At 40.4% G+C, this 17667-nt stretch overlaps 1 protein-coding gene across 3 annotated transcripts in view; it reads left to right on the top strand.

Moving 5' to 3' along the window:
- SUSD1 (sushi domain containing 1) overlaps nt 1–17667 on the top strand; it is a 127198-nt gene that overhangs the window by 52795 nt on the left and 56736 nt on the right. For all 3 annotated transcript variants that reach the window (XM_029202759.1, XM_029202760.1, XM_029202758.1), the window contains 2 exons: nt 4944–5053; nt 8982–9174. In XM_029202759.1, coding sequence (XP_029058592.1) covers nt 4944–5053; nt 8982–9174 — 303 coding nt within the window. The remainder of the gene's footprint in view (nt 1–4943; nt 5054–8981; nt 9175–17667) is intronic.

Below are 17667 nucleotides of genomic sequence, written 5' to 3'. Positions count from 1 at the left end.
CTCCAGACGCACAGGCTCAGTGGCCATGGCTCACGGGGCTAGCCGCTCCGCGGCACGTGGGATCTTCCTGGACCGGGGCACGAATCCATGTCCCCTGCATCGGCAGGCGGACTCTCAACCACTGCGCCACCAGGGAAGCCCCGTGATTGATATCTTAACTGTAGATTCTAACTTCCACTATTAAGAAGTGGCTCACTTTAGCCTATTTAATTTTTTTTTTTTGCCCCGATTTTCTTGATTTCTTTGTGCTCTATTTGCATGATATGCCTTTGCCCCCCTTTTGTTCTTCTTAAAAGCTATCTGGATAACATTGCTATAGATGTACTCTAGGAGACAGCATATGTTGCAAACCTTTTTGAGAAAAATAGTAGTTAAGCAATTTACATTAGTGTTGTTTGTGATATGGTTTTCCTTTCTTCTGTCATCTTAATTTTTTCTCTTTTTTATGCTATGTTGTTATGTCCATTGTTTTCTCTTTTTGCTGCATGGATTTTCTTTTTTTTTTTTTTTTGTGGTATGCAGGCCTCTCACTGTTGTGGCCTCTCCTGTTGCGGAGCACAGGCTCCAGACACGCAGGCTCAGCGGCCATGGCTCACGGGCCTAGCCACTCTGTGGCATGTGGGATCTTCCCGGACTGGGGCACGAACCCGTGTCCCCTGCATCGGCAGGCGGACTCTCAACCAGTGCACCACCAGGGAAGCCCCAGATTTTCTTTTTTCAGTGATTCAGACAGTATAGATTTTGCTTTTATTCTGCATTACACATTAAAAAACAAAAATAAGAAAATCCTATTTGAATGTGTATTTCTCTTATTGCCTGTGTTGACTGAAATAATGTTAACTTCTCCCCCAGTAAGATAAGGAAGTTAGCATTCTTTACTTCCTTTTACTCCTTCCCCTTTTGCTTCCCTTATGTTATTGGTTTAATACAGCATTTTATTGCCAGCTTCTTATTTTTAATTATTTTTAACATGTACTACATCTTTAAAGGATTCAGTTTTATATTAATTTATAGCAATATTCATAACAATTATTTAAATAGGTATATGTTTTAATAGTTTCAGTGTTTACTACCAGTTCTTTCACACCAAAGTATCTTTGTCTTTCTCTGTATTTTTATTTCTCTCTCTGCACAGTGATTTCTATCTTCTTACTGAGGAATGGGATACTTTCTGAGCCCAGGATTATCTGAGAATATCCTTTTGTTGTCTTCACAAGTGAATAGGAACTTGATTGAAGATAAAATTCTTGGGCCAAAACCTTTGTTGTCAGAATTCTGGTGGCATTTCACATTGGCTTTGGGAATTTAAAGTTTTGAAAGAGGAATTTGAAGGTGTGATTAAAAAAAAAAATCCTATGTAGACAATCTGATTTTTCAGCCTGGATATCATAGAAGCTTTCTTTATGTGCAAAGTTCAAGACTTTAATCATTTACTCATGCACATGGTAAATGTTTATTGACCACTTACTATGTGTTTGACATTGTTCTAGGCATCGGGAATTCAATAGTGAATGAGACAGGAGTCCTTTCTTTTATGAAATTTCAGTCATGGGTTATATACATGTTAATGTTTTTCACAAAGTTTTCCTAGTACCCTGTGAGGTTTTGGATCTTCAAATTTCAATCTATCTACACATTAGGAATATTTTCTTTCATTAAATCTCTGATTATTGTTTTTGTTTGTTTGTTTTTGCTCTTCAAATACTCCTATGTGGAATTCCTTGTCTGTCTGCATTGGTCTTCTATTTTCTCTTTTTTTATATCCGTGCCTTTTTCCTTTGCCTTCTGTGAGTATGTAGCAAGTTTGTTCTCTATACGCATTTATGCATATATGCACTGACATTTCTTTTTTTTAAGATTAATTAATTAATTAGTTAATTAATTTTTTGTCTGCGTTGGGTCTTCGTTGCTTCACGCAGGCGTTCTCTAGTTGCAGCGAGTGGGGGCTACTCTTTGTTGCGGTGCCTGGGCTTCTCATTGCGGTGGCTTCTCTTGTTGCGGAGCATGGGCTCTAGGTGCATGGGCTTCAGTAGTTGTGGCACGCGGGCTCAGTAGTTGTGGCTCGTGGTCTTTAGAGCACAGGCTTAGTAGTTGTGGCGCACGGGCTTAGTTGCTCCATGGCATGTGGGATCTTCCCGGACCAGGGCTTGAACCTGTGTCCCCTGCATTGGCAGGCAGATTCTTAACCACTGCACCACCAGAGAAGTCCCTGCATTGACATTTCTGATGCACTTTAAATTCTGTTGTTGCACTTTCATTTCTTTTTGTCTCTTCTAGTTCCCTTTTTATTTCTGCCTCTCTCAACCAGCTTTGTCTCTGCTATCACATTCTCTTACATCTCATCCTTAATCTGTTTGAATCATCTTTAAAATTTTTTTACTGAAAGTACAGAACAGATGTTGCTGAATTTTACCATTATTTTGCTCACTATTTTTTTTCAACAGTGTTCATTCTTTGCCTTCTAGGCGCGATCTCCCTCTTCTTCTTTGTAAAATCATTTCATGGGCTTCCCCCCTCCCTTTCTATATTATTTATCCTTGGAAGATAAAAGTTTTATTTAGGTTTGATATTTCCCTCATAATAAAATGGATGGCATTCCCTTTGATCTTACTTTTTATTGGATAATATTGGTATGCTTATCTCAGATCTCATCTTGAAGGATTTACTGCTGGTTGGATGATCCAGTATCCTTTGGAGAGCAGCTGTGAGAAAACCTACTGCCCCAAGTTTTATTTCTGAGCACTTTGCTATCTTGAGTGGTGAAGCTGTAGCTCTTGGGCCAGCTCAGCATTGCCTGGCTTCATTATGGTGCTATAGCCTACAGAGGCAGGAAGGAACCAAGTCTCTCCTTTTGCCAACCCAGGTTGTCTGTCAGGTGGAACCTCCAGGTCCCTAGGCCTCCCCTTAGAAGTCCTTCCCTGTTACTGATCTCCATTGTGCTAAGGAAAGGCTATTATTATTAGAAGTAGAAATAGTGATAGCAGAGTATATAACCCTGGGTGCCTATCAGAATTGCCTGGTGAAGTAAAACAAAAACCAAAAACCCCACAGATGTCCAAGCTTTACTTTAGATCTGCCATGTCTGGGTGAGGCTGATGTGCATTTAGGATTGGGAACCCGCAGGCTAAATGGCTCCAGCTGGAGCAGTCCTGTGGGCTATCCTTGCTTCCAGCCCCTACCTCTATGGGCACCAGTCCTCCCCTATTCCTTCCTTTGAGATTTTGGAACCCTGCTCCTTTGCTTGGAAGGCCTGTTGCTTAGAGCTCTCAGCATCTTTCTTTACCTAGTCTCTTCCACATTGTGCTAAGCAGAAATATCTTCATGTTTCTGCCTTATGGATGGCAGTCAATCCTTCTTTCCAACCCAGATGCAAATTTTGACCCATTTTCACTATTTGCAGTCACTTCTGTCAGGGTTGGAGGTGGGAAGTGGGAGCCAGATGCTTTTGTTTTCAGACTATAATGGCTATAAGTGGGAAAATCATATTGAGATGGGAACTCTGCAGACAATACTTCTGCTTTATGCTCTGTTTGTGTACAGACATATACTATATGTGGTATTTCTCACATACATATATTTGGTATACCTCAAAATCATGTGCGTACATGGGGAAATTTTTGTTTCTGGTGTCCTTATGAAATCTTGAAAATGAAAGCTATGAAGATAACGGAGAGCACATTGTGATAGGTCTTCAAATTCTCTCTCATAACCATATCTTACATTTTCCAGTTACAGCTAACCAAGAATATTTTCTCCCACAGCTAATTGCCTGGTGCTGCCTATGTCAGTGATATTTAAAATGCTGTGGACAGTTCCAATTTTGAGTAGAATAATTTATTGTTATCATTATTACTTCTTAGGTAGCAAAGACTCCCGTGGGAGAAATATAACTATCTTATAGTAATAAAAAGCTTCTCTCTGTAGACATTTAACTTTTTCTCATTTGTAGAAAATGCACAGACCTGTTTGTTAGGAAATTTGCTTTTCCTTGAAAATTAGCCATGGTACTACTAGACTCTCTGTGGGTTCTTTAATTCATTAGTAACAAATTTTTTCTTCTTCTTCTTCTTTTTTTTTCATTTCCTGTATTAAGGAAATAGAACATCAAAGGAATGAATTAGGCTGCAGGAGGCATGAAATGATTTTTTTTCTATATAGCAATGCAAGTATATCAGCTCTCTGATTATTTCATTGCCTCATCTGAGTAGCTCTTGAAATACTGTCTGCTGTGAGAATAAACATCTTGCCTGGTCATCTACTTTCTGGTCATCTTCTAGGTTGGAAACACCTGCTCTGAGAGTTCTAATCCCTGACCTTTGACTTTTATTCAGCTTTTTCCTTATTCTCAGACTTTCTGGCTATTGATATACTTACCTTCATGACATTTTACTTATGGACCATCCAAGTGATTGAATTAACTCTCTAAAAATCTCACAGCCTTGTTAGTTTACAACAGTTTTTTTGCGGTACGCGGGCCTCTCACTGCTGTGGCCTCTCCCGTTGCGGAGCACAGGTTCCGGACGCTCAGGCTCAGCGGCCATGGCTCACGGGCCCAGCCGCTCCGCAGCACGTGGGATCTTCCCGGACCGGGGCATGAACCCGTGTCCCCTGCATCAGCAGGCGGACTCTCAACCACTGTGCCACCAGGGAAGCCCTACAACAGTTTTAAAATATGCATTATTTCATTTGATTCAACAGCCTATAGTATAAGAAAAGCAAACCTGATTACTTGATTCCACAAATAAGGAAACTGAGGTTCAGAAGGCTTAGGTGACTTAGCTAAGGTCATGCAATTAAGAAGTTGTAGAGCTAGGACTTGAAGCCAGATTTGATGCTTCTGCTGTTAAACACTCTGTTGGCTCTCAGAGTTTCAGTTGTCCTTGGCCATGGTATGTTTTGCTAAGAAGATGTAACCTTTCCCTGTGTTCTCTCTTATCTTTTAGGTGATGATCTCTTAGAAGATGACAGGATTTTCAATATTTCAGTACTTAATGAAGCTTGTTTGAAATTGAACAGGCATTCTAAGAAAGTTGGATCAGAACGAATGTACCAAGTAAGAAGATCTCTTATGCTATTCGTTAATGAATTGTGTCACTTAAAACTTTGGGTGCTCTCCAAGTGGGGATCCAGAGTATTTAAAAACACTAATGGAATGAACTTCTAGATTGTTTGATTTTTGTTTCTAGAGATGGATGTGAGATGGCTGCAAGTGAGGGACTAAATTGAAGGAAGACACTATTGGGTGATTTGCTCTCATTTTCTCTGTCTGGTATTTCACATGTCTTATATTTTATTTTGGTTCATTTATAGTTGCAGCTTATTTTGTCATCAAATTCACACTCGGATGTGGGTTTTTAAGAAACTTATTGCAGGGCTCTTGGTCCTCACTTAACTTGAATTTATAAACATCACAAATCTCAAGTAAAATTATAAGTATATTCAGGCAGGAACTGAAATTTATTATTTTTGTATCATTTTTAGTGCCTAGCAAATCATCTGACAGAGAGTAGACTAAGTAAGTATTAAATTAGAATTAATTCATTAGCCATTTACCAAAAGAATATCATGTATTAGGACCTGGAAGTTCTATTCGAACTAATATAAACATACAAGTAAACAGACAACTACAATATGGTGTAATGAGAGCTTTGATAAAAAGTAAATAAATGGAATAGGAGACTGTATGTATGTGTATATATGTCCGGGTACAATTTTTTAAAAATATATATTTATTTGGCTGCACTGAGTCTTAGTTGCAGCATGCAGGATCTAGTTCCCTGACCAGGGATCAAACCTGGGCCCCCTGCATTGGGAGCACGGAGTCTTAACCACTGGACCACCAGGGAAGTCCCCATGTCCAGGTACAATTTTTTTAACAAGAAACAAAAACATTGCAGAGTCATAAACAGTAAGTAGGAATTAACCAGATAAAAGATGTTGGATGAGGTGAAGAAGGGCAGTGTGGGTAAGTCGAGTAGCTTATTGGATAATTGAGAATGTGACTTTCTTGGGGAACAGAGAAAGCAAGGGGGAGTAGGAGGAGATGAGGCAAAAATCTGAATAGTGATCATCCCTGTATCCCATACTTTTAAGCTTGGATCTTATTTTTTATGTCTATATGGAGGCACTGGAGGATTTTAAGCAGGTGAGTGAAATATTCAAATTTTAATATTGGAAAGAACACTGGACCTAGAAATATATTCAGGTACCCAAATAACTTAATATAAAACAAAGATGATTTTTCGAATGGGTACAGAAATAAATGGTTCTGGGACAACTGGTTAACTACTTGGTTAAGAAGATAAATGATTCTCACTTCATGTCCTACACTAAAATGATTAAAGAGTTCAATTGAAAAAAAATTGCTATTTTTTAATATGTTAGACAAAGGTTAATTTAAGTAACATGTGAAACACTCTTAACAAATCCATTGGAAGGAAGTGAACCTTCAAAGGCAGTTTGCAAAAGAGAATATAGATACTGCCAAAACACACATGAATACACACATGAAAAGAATTTTTAAATCATGAGACACCATGATTTTTCTGTAAACCTGGAGAAAGTATTACTACACACAGCCGTGGGCCCTTAAATTGGCATGACTTTTATGGAATAGTTATTTGTTAGGATCCTTAAACTTCCACAAGTGTACTATAATTAATGATTCAAACATATACAGAAAGATTAAACTGTTGTCCGAAGCTTTATTTATAATAGGGGAAATTGGAAACAAGTGTCCATCAATAGGGATTTGGTTAAATAAATAATCATACATTTATTGGATAGAACACTATGCAGACATGAAATACCTTCTGCTTCCCACTGGACAACATCTGTTGCTGTGGACCAATATTCCCATTGAAATGGTCTCTTTTTCTCCTGTTGGTCTGAGCCTTCTCAGTCTCTTTCACAAGTTAAACCTGATTACCCCCAAGGTTGTGCCTTCCCTGTTCTCTTGTCATTCTATACCCGTCTTTGGTTGTCTTACCCATTCTCTTGACCATCTCCATGCTGAAGACTCCTAAATCAATTTCTTTAGGGCTAATCTGCTCTCTAAGCTCTGGGCCCTGTACCCCCCAAAAGGCTCCTTTTAGCACTCCCTTTAGCACTGTGTCTTCACATAGGTGACTCTCCTACCTGCAAAGCCCTTCCCTCCTTTACCTGGATAACTCCTGCTCGTCCTTCAGTGCTCAGCTCAGTCATCTCCCTGGTGGGAGGCCTTCACTGACCTCCTCCCCCAAACGCTGTCCCTGCTCTGAATTGTTTTTCCTACCCTTACTTTTCACATCCCCAACTCACCTGGTTAATGCTAATTTCTCTTTCGGTCCACAATTAAGATGAGGAAACCTTCCCTGATCCTCCAGCTTCATGTACTCCTCCAGCTTCATGTATTATAACACTTATCCCTGGGTATTTTATTTGCCTAGATACTTACCTGTGAGTTCCTTGAGGTTAGGACCTGTATCTTATTTACTATTGTATAACCAACACTGTATACTCTGGCTGGTAAATAATAGGCAGTCTGTCTATTTATAGAATGAATTAATGATAGAGAAAAACTTTCTAATATGTTGTTAAGTAAAAGGACTATATTATAAAATCGTACAGACAGTGTGATCCAAAGTTTGTTAACTAGAAAGTAATTTTTTGTTTATAGACTGAACTACATGTAGTTTAGGATGAGACTGACTTTGTATAGAAATGCAGCCTCCATAGTTGTGAGGTTTTTCTCCAGCAGAGGGCAGCAGTCTGAATGCAGAAGTGGTGAAGTCAAACATCTGGATTGCCCCAGGGCTTTGAGTTTTCAAGAATGGGTGAAATTGAGAACAAAGCGGCAAGGGTGTTGAGGGTATCAGGCAAAGGGAATGGTGGAAGTGATAGACAATGGTATCCAAGATAGGTGGGAAGATGAGGATGGGGGTGTTAAAATAGTGGTAGAAAATCTTGAGTGGGGAAATCTTGGGGGATTTCCTGAGAGAGATCAGACTGAGTGGGAATGCGTCGTCCAGAAGAGCAAGAGATTGTGAGATCTTGGTGGAGCAGCTCAGAGGATGACAGTCAAGGATGTGGTGGTGGATGTGGGTAGCTGAAGCAGAGTGGAGGAACTTCACAGCACTGAACCCAAGCAACTCTGAGGCCAAGTTTTGATGGCTTGCCTATAAGGACCTTTATGTTACCCAAGAGAATGCTAGGAATTGGGGGAGAGAGGAATCTCCCAAATGAGCCAGGGTCTTGGATGTCTGTGGAAGAATGACAGTGATGAGGAAGGGTAGAGGGTGGAATAGCCAATGACACAAGCATCAAAGGAAACACTAAAAACATGTACATCCAGCTAAAACACATTGATTGATCAAGGGATGATCATATTACTTATGGGACCTTCACATGTTTGTTTGTTTTTTTCTCTTATAAATCCCTATATTATACATACATCTTGAGTTGGCAGTGGTTAGAGCACTATTGGGTTACCAGTGTGTGTGATGACTCTGTGGACCAAGAACTGTTTTCCAGAACTCTAATAGGAAGGCTCCAGTGAAGTACCATGACTCAGTTGCTTTGCATGCATAATTTGGGGTAGTCCTCATACAGTGTAAAAAGTCTGTTCCATGAGGCTTGTCTGTGGATTCCTTATGAATGAAAAAAAATGAAAAGAATTTTGCCCAGTAACTCCAGTACAGTCTCCTTCACCTGGGAAGGCTCAAGGGATTACTTTAGAATAGCCTGACACTTTGTCCGTCTGAGATGTAGTTATGCATTTTAAGCTTAGTCTTATAGCTGGTTGAGAGGGAGGTTGAATAGGGTACGTAGGGTAGCTTTGTAAAGTTCTTGTCCAGTTTAGCCTGCTATTGTATTAAAAATAATTCTGTGTGGGTGAGGACAAGTAGAAGGAACCTTCCTGCTTTCTTTCCATTTTGCTTATAGTCTAGACATCTGCAAGCCAAATGAATTTAATGCATCACTTTCTTTTAATCTCACGACAGTTTAAAGTTCTAGGTCAAAGGTGGTATCTGAATAATTTTTATCACGCAACATCATTTAACTTCACAACGAGGGAACAAACTGCAGTGGTGTGTTTAGATCTGTATCCAGCAACTGAGTACACAGTGAATGTCACCCTCCTGGGATCTCCCGAGCAGCACTCAGTGCAAATAACAATGACAACCGCACCAGCAGGTGGGTGTAGATGTCTTTCTGTTTGGTATCTTAAGACAACAAGTTAAATATGTGTATTGAACTGTACAACATGGGGCAGCATAAAGAGTGATAGTCTCAGAGTCAAGAGACCTGGGTTCTAGTTCTAACAAACTACCAATGTTTTCTGGGGCACAGTGTCCCTGAATCTTACCACCTCTCCCCTTTCCCACTTGGGTTCAGGCTCAGAGATGGTACAGACCAGGAGTGGACTGCTTTACTCAGGAATTCCTAGGAGTGATGGATTGAGAATACTGTAAGGCTTCCTATCTCTCACTTCCAATTTAAGACAGCTGAACCCTAAGGGTAGTCATTATGGGCGACTAGAACTAACTTCCAGGAGATCAGAAATGTGAGCTGCAGTGTGTTGGACGTGGGTAGGACAAGGAGGCCACCTGACAGCGCCGTACGGGCACATTAACCCGACACAGAGAACAGTGACCTAAAGCAGGTCAGGCTCCTTCTGTTGCTTGCAAGGAAGCCAAATAGAGGCGGCTCTGTCAACTCCACAGCCCTCCCTGGTGGGGAGGGATGCAGAAGTCTCTACCATTTCTTTTGTTCTTTCATCAGTTGGGTTGCTTTTTTTAAAAAAATATTTATTTATTTATTTGGTTGTGCTGGGTCTTAGTTGTGGCTCACGGGCTCCTTAGTTGTGGCATGCGAACTCTTAGTTGCTGCATGCATGTGGGATCTAGCTCCCTGACCAGGAATGGAACCTGGGCCCCCTGCGTTGGGAACATGGCGTCTTAACCACTGTGCCACCAGGGAAGTCCCTCATCAGTTGGGTTTAATGGACAAATTTCTGGGAAACCATTGAAAGAAAACAGTAGAATAAGATAGGTCTCGCTCCTACCTTCCTGAGGCCTTTATCCTGTTCACCGACTGATCTTTGTGGGTCAGTAGTGGGCACGTTGGTCTTTGTACTTGGAAGGCTCTGAAATGCAGTAGACACAAATGAGGGCCATGAAGCACCGGAGGCTGAAAATTCACTCTTTATTGTATTTTTCATCTCAGATTGTGCCTTGTATCAGCAGAGGTTGCACGATGAAGACCTCCTGACAGCATAAACCTAGCCCCCACATACATTTCTGGCTACAGAATAATGCTCACAATTTGAATATGCATTTCCTCCAATTATTAAATCCTCAGAGAAATTAAAGTCTAAAAATAACACCCACCTCTCCCTGTAAATTAACGTGTAAAGGCACTCAAGTCCCAGGTTCTTTCCTTCCCAGTGCCTTCTCTGCTAAGCCTCCATTAGAGTGGCCTCCCTGAGACAGCGAGTGTGTTCTAACTGTTGCATCCTATAAATCTTTTTTTTTGTAGTAGATGTTACTTCTTAGGTACCTCCAAAGTTGAATTAATCTTGTTCCAAGTTTCATTGTCCCATTTCTCAACATGAGTCCCAGAGATACAAAACTTAGAAAAGCAAAGTTATGTGATAGTTATACAACACTGTGAAAGTACTAAACATCACTGAATTGTATACTTTAAAGTGGTTAATTTTATGTTGTGTGAATTTCATCTCAATTAAAAAAGAAAAGCCAATGGCTTAGATACGTTCTTCTTGCACCTGGGCCTCAGTTACCTTCTGAGTGATTCGTACGTGACGTACTGCAAGTAAAATGTTTAGAACGGTTCCTAGTACTTAATAATGACGATGACAATACTGGCTTTGTTTACTGAGCACTGAGGATGTCCAGGCATTTTTCAAAGTGCTATCCTTCGGTCAATCCAAACCTACCCAACCTTTTGAGGAAGGCATTATTTTATTCCCATTTTACAGATTAAGGATCATGAGGCACAGAGAAGTTAAGCAACTTGCCCAAGATCACACACTGAGTGAGATGTACACCTGGGATTTGAATACAGGCATTCTGGCTCCAGGGCCCTCATTTTTAATCAGTACATCTACTGCTTTTTACTAAATATTTAGTGCTTAAAAAGAAAAAAGGGAAAATTTTGTTCCTAGAACCTAGTACGTAAGTCAGTCTGGACCCACCTTGCTTTTTTCAACCTTGGACCGTGAGCAAAAACTTCAAATACCATGGATGTGTAAATGCATTTGTTTAATAAGTGTTCATTTCTTATCTACTGTGTGTCAGACAGGTTCTGATAGTTGACAAGGTAGCAGCAGTAAAACAGACTCAGCTGTCATGGGGTTGGAGTCAGGAGGTTGGAGAGGAGACAGATAAACAAGTAAGGAAATATATGTTAGGTGGGGCTAAGTGGTAAGATGAAGAATAAAGCTTGGCCAAGGGAGTGTCAATTGATGGTCAGGGAAGGCCTCTATTATAAAGAGACATGTAAGCACAGGTCTGAAGGAAGTGAGGGGGGACACAAAATGACAGGCATGTTCTTGGCATGTTCTGGGAACATCAAGGGAGCCAGCATGGCTGGAGCAGAGTGAGCTGGAGAAAGTGGTGGGAGATGAGGTCTCTAGCTTGAGTATAACGAGGGGGCCATGGTGTCAAGTTCAGAAAATGAGACTGTCGTTACCTCCTCCTTTGCAATGTGGACCCCAGATTATCAGTAGTGTGTATAATCTAGCATGTGATGTGACAGCCTCTATAGGTTACTCAGCTGTCCGAAGTCCACCCCCTGTGAATTTCAACTTAATTTGGGAAATCTCTTCTTTTGAGGTTATTGGATTCAGTCTGACACCAGGCTTCCCATCTGTTGTGGGGGAAGGAAATCTACGCTTTTTGAAAAATTTGGAACTTTGCCAATGGTGGTTCCAGGTCTTTCTTGGTGTCTATCCCGAGTATTTAGAACCTTTTATTTTCATGTCTCCTTTGAGCCCTTTTTCTACCTACCCTCCACCATTGCTGAAGATCTTGATCTGTGCAGTGAAAGAGCCTCCTTTCTTTGTGAGCAGGGCATCCCATATTTATAGTAGGAAGCTCTTCAAGTGAAATGCACTGTCTTAAACAGAAATGGACTCACAGACATGGAAAACAAACTTATGGTTGCTGGGGGGGTGGATAGCTGGGGGGCAGGGGGAGAGATAAATTAGGAGTTTGGGATTAACCTATACACACTACTGTATATAAGGTAGGTAAACAACAAGGACCTACTGTATAGCACAGGGAACTATACTCAATATCTTGTAATAACCTATAATGGGAAAGAATCTGAAAAAGAATAGATATATATGTAAAATTGTATACTTGAATCGTACACCTGAAACTAACACAACATTGTAAATTAATTATACCACAACAACAAAAAAGGAGGGAACATACCAAATGGGGAGAAAAGTACTTCAATAAGCTCATATTTAACTAAAAAAAAAAAAAAAAAAAGAAGTGCATTGTCTTGCATGCCTGCCTCCTTCACACTCCCACTTTCCTGCTGTTTTCTCAGAATTTCTCTATCCCCAGAAAGATCCTAAGTATTGCTTTAATTCTGAGTGGCGTGGCTTCCTATTATTGAATGCCTTGCTTCTGAGTCCTGCTTCCTGGTTAGGAGGTTTCCCTTGTCTTCCCTGGAGTATCACCCTCAGCTGATCCTTGAGCTGCTCTTGAGTTTCTGGAACCTGTGTTTTCACTGGTCTAATGAGGTCTAGGAAGTCCCCTAGTTTTAGTGGTTTTTCACCCAAGCCCCACCTTTCCTTAGAACTGAATTTCTGAGACTTGAACTGCCTGTGCTTCTTTGATGGGAACTGAAGCATTCTTTCCTGCCACCATTTCCTTTTCTGCATCGGGAGAGATAATCCTCCAGTGTTCCAGGTCCTTCTAAGTATTCCTACTGCTCCGGCAGGCCAGCTGAGTAGTAAGCTTTCAACCTTCCATGCCAGCTGTTTCTGTTCCTCCTTCCTCCCCAGGCCTGGCTAATACCTTTTGCTCGGTCTTAGTACTTTCCTTCTCTGTATTTGCTTTTTGTTTTCATACTTACATTTTTGTTCTCCTAACATATTACTTTCGATTCTGCCAGTGAGGTCTCTATAGAGCAAGAATGGTGCCACGGTTCACCCAGTGTTCAGGTAAATTCTGCCAACCTTCCCTTTTGTTAGGAGGTATTTATTTTTATTCAGTTTAGCCTATAACCTCAGCTCTGATCAAGGGTCATGCTCCCTGGATCCTCCTTAACATTTCTCTGCTTTTCTGTTCCTTCTTTTCAAATTCTAAATCCTTGCATTTCCCAGGCAGGCTTCCTTATAGCCTGGGCTATACCCTCTCTTTCATCTGTAAGAACAATGCCACCTTGGAATTCATTTAATGATACCTGAAGAATTCTGCACTGATCCTTCTAGTATTTCTCTTTTTAAATATGTCCACATTTTCTGTAACTACATAGCACCACAACTCCAGTTATTAAAGAGTTCTCCATTAATGCCTACTCTGGGTTCCCTATTTAAAACTGTAAGAGGATCCTTTTTGATAGAATAATACCTGACTCTGGGTACCCTTTTAGGGGAGTCATTTTAGTTTGTTCTCCAAAATAGTCCCGTTATTCTTCTCTTTGACGATTTTCAGCCATTTCCCTGACCTAGTAAATATTTCTGCTTTTCTAATCTCTTTAGAGCAGTTATGTTTAGATATAGCTCCTTTTCCTTGTCATAGATTTCTAACTGGGCTAATATGATTTCAAATTTTCTTCTCCTCCTTGGTGTGCTTTCCTTCACTTTATTCCATTCTCTCCTAATCTTGTCCCATTTGCAAGATCAAAACCTGTTTTTTAAACTGATTTCATTCCTTTTTCAGAGGTTGGGCAGATCTCATCTTTAGAAACAGAGGGTTCTAGGCATACACCTTTTATGACTCCTTCCCAGCACTTGAGTTGGTAAAATCCCACTGGATTTTATCCCCTCCACCCAAGAAGAATCCCTGGTGTAGAATCCCCAGTCTGGGGCTCTGTAAAACAATCCAGAGCAATTTGAGAGCCTGTGGTGTTGGGGTGACTCCTGAGCCTGTAGACAAACCATGGATTCAGTCTTTTCTCAGATCTCTTTCTTCTGAACAAGATAAAGAGGGACAGAATTTTGGGCAGCTAATCTCCTGTTGTCTGCTAATGTCAGGCTCCCCCAAATGCTTTCTGAAATCTATCAAAATCTTCCACTAATGCTCTCTTTGTGCTTCTCAAACTTTAGCGAACAAAGAATCAGCTGGAGAGCTTATTAAAGCGCAGGTCCTTGGGCTCCATGCTAGAGGTTCAGATTCAGCAGGCCTGGAGTGGAGACGCCAAATTTTCATTTCTAGCAAGTGCCAGGCCTTGCTGACGCTGCCAGTCCATATTTTGAGCAGCACTGCTCTAACCACATAGACCTTAGCTACTTCTCGGCAATTTAAAGCCCTCACTTGAAAGAAAAGACCCGATAAAGAGAAAGACAAAAAAAAAAAAAAAAGTGATAACCAAAATAATTCAAAGGGCTCATGCCTAAGAAACCTATGTGTTCTGCCTGATTCGTGAAGTTTTCCTGGTAATGGAATATCTGCCTCATCTATTCTTGCAGTTCCAGCTATAGAGACCGAGAGCCTCCATCTTCCCTGATGGTGCTTTGCTCCCCTGTGGCAGCTCCTCTCTTTATATAAACTCAGAGTCCCAGTCAGTGTATTCACATGTTGCAGGGGGGAGAGACTGAATCTTACCCCTCCTTCCTACAGACTGACAAATAAGAAGTGAAGTATCAACTTTATTGCCTGAGCAAGTTCCCAGGAACTACCCCCAACACAGTTTCTAGTACTAAAAGTTACACTGGAGAATGAGGCTTAGAAATGGCCAAATGGGGTTTTCTACTGCCTCTCCCCCTGGAAGTATGGGCAGTTGGATCTGCATGGGGACCTTGCCTGGTTTACCCACCCAGTCTTAGGCTGAGGATCTGAGGAGAGGGAGTGGGCAAAGACAGGTTACTTACTCCTGGAGACTGGAGGTACACACGCCCCTTGTGCCTAAGCACAGGCAGGTCCCAGAGAGCAAAAATCTGCATCTTTTTGGGGCAGTGACCTGTAATATATGAACTCCACCCACTAGGAAATGTGACCCAAGGAATAGTAGTCTCCTTCTTACCTGTCAGATTACATATTTACTGTTCATTCCTTGAGGATTAGTGAGTAGGGAGTGGAGAGAGGCCAAAATTGTCCTTTCCTTTATAAAAATGAGGACAGGTAAATAGCAGCCTTGAACACACATGACCTCTGTAATGTTAGAGGGTTGATCAGGAAAGGTCCATTCTAGTTCTAGGAGTCTATGTTAGGAAAGCAATTTTAAGTTTCTTCAAATTCATTTATTTCAACATCCAAATTTCTTGACTGATTTATTTACCATCATTATTTCATTTATCTATTCTACTTTGTGTTTTTATTGATATATACAAATTATTCATATAGTAAGAGTTTACTATTTGTGTCAAATATTTCTCCTGTTTTATAATTTCTTTTAATTCTCTTTATGGTGTTTTTGACATGTAAAGTTTTTAGATTTCTAAACAGTCCAATCTATTGATATTTTCCTTTGTGATATTACATTAATATTAAATATAGAATTTTTTTTTTTTTTTTTTTTTTGCGGTACGCAGGCCTCTCACTGTTGTGGCCTCTCCCGTTGCGGAGCACAGGCTCCGGACGCGCAGGCTCAGCGCCATGGCTCACGGGCCCAGCCGCTCCGTGGCATGTGGGATCTTCCAGGACCGGGGCATGAACCCGTGTCCCCTGCATCAGCAGGCGGACTCTCAAACACTGCGCCACCAGGGAAGCCCTAGAATTTTTGTAAACAAAATTTTAAATTTATATCCTATCTTTTTTCTAGGAAGGACTTTAAGTGACCTGCATAGGTATATAAAATAAAAGAAAATAAGTTAAATAGGTAACCTAAAGAAGAATGAAAACAAAGTCAGGGACATAAAAAAAGATGTCAGATAAGGCTAAGAATAGTTCATATCCTTATAACCTATTTACTTGTTCATTAGTGGCTCACGCGTTTAAGTTTTCAGCCCATCCAGTCAGAAAGGGAGCCATTATATTATCCACAAGGTTACAACAAAGCAGTGTTTTTTGGGAGAAGTACAATTATTTTCAACACCATGATCAGATAGGAATTTCTGATTCTGGGGGGTTTCGTAAATAGTTCCATGTATGAGCAGCATTTTATGAGGATTTTATGATGCTGTTTCTTACATCATCCCTCAACATGGCTCATTATATTTGAGGAAAGCACAATTCATTGTGGGGTGGACAAGGAAAGACTCCTTAGAAATGCCTGTGCTCTGCTGACCTGGCTTGATTCAAGGGTAGGATTAGGTTATTTTAGATTATTTGGAGGAATGACTGGAGTCCATGTTTTTCAGACAATGTTTCCTAAATATTGTTTCTCTCAACTCAGATTTGATAAATGATGGGGCCATTGTGCTTCAGACAATCCTATTTCATCTGTACCAAGGAGCAGTTGGTCTGTGTTGCCAGTTGAATAACAAGAGTCTGTGCCTGAAAGGAAGGCTGGCCACCTCGGTTAGAAGGCGGAGCCGAGCCTAGGGAGCTGAGCTAAGGGAATTGTATGAATCTGCTTCTCCATGGTTGAATCCCAGTTCCTCTCCATATAATGTGACCACATACTTTTAGCTTGAAAATCTCATGGTAGTTGTAACTAGATACCAAATTTGTCTTAAGAAAAATTTCAACAAAATAACAGTCGAACTCCCAACTTTAAACTATGTTACACCCTTCTAAGACAAACTGAAATGTACATCAAGGACAACTAACTAAAGGATAATAAAATGATACCCCTATTTATAGAGCTATAGAGGTGTTATAAAAATAGTAACTTTGCTTTCAAAATAGTTGACTTGTAGCCATTCTTTCCAACAATAGTTACCCTGCAAAACCAGCTGTCTATTTAGGCTGCTCCTAATTAGAGGTTTTAAAACCATATCATTCATGATCAAGAGAATACTGGTTTTTCTGTTCTCTTTAGCAGAGGACTGCATGCATTTAGTTACTTCTAAAATAGTGTTGGTAAATTTAAAAAAATCTAAAGAAGGGACAGACCACTTTTTTCCTCTATTCCCTGGTAGAACGCCTAACTGATGCGGTGGCTTATGATGGCAGGTTTTCTAACAGCATGCGTAATTTGAGATCTACAGGGACTTTATAAAACTTTCCCCATAACTGATTCCTGTTCACAGAATCGAAGTCCAAACAAAAGATAATAAAGACTAAACATTTTAACATTGTTTCTGATATTTTCCCACAAAATGATAAATATTGTAATGGTATTCTGTAGTGGAAAAGTTATGTCTGAAGGCAGCCTGCTTCTCTTATAAACCATCAGCCTGAGAAACTCATAGTTGCAGTTGGCCAAGCCAGAAATTGGCATATATTTTGTAGGGAATATCCCATCATCTGTAACACGCCAAAACTGGGGAGAGTAAATGGTTGTTCTTTATAAGATAATGACATTGTAAGATCCAGCTAGGTAGAGCCATACCCATGGGGTATATAAAGATGAATAAGTTATTTGGAATTGAAGCCCATCACTAAA

The sequence above is a fragment of the Monodon monoceros genome, unplaced genomic scaffold, assembly GCF_005190385.1.
Source record: "Monodon monoceros isolate NGI ecotype Baffin Bay Population unplaced genomic scaffold, NGI_Narwhal_1 Super_Scaffold_5, whole genome shotgun sequence".
NCBI classification, from domain to species: domain Eukaryota; kingdom Metazoa; phylum Chordata; class Mammalia; order Artiodactyla; family Monodontidae; genus Monodon; species Monodon monoceros.
Note: the sequence above shows the minus strand (reverse complement) of the source record. Positions and strands in the feature narration are given on the sequence as shown.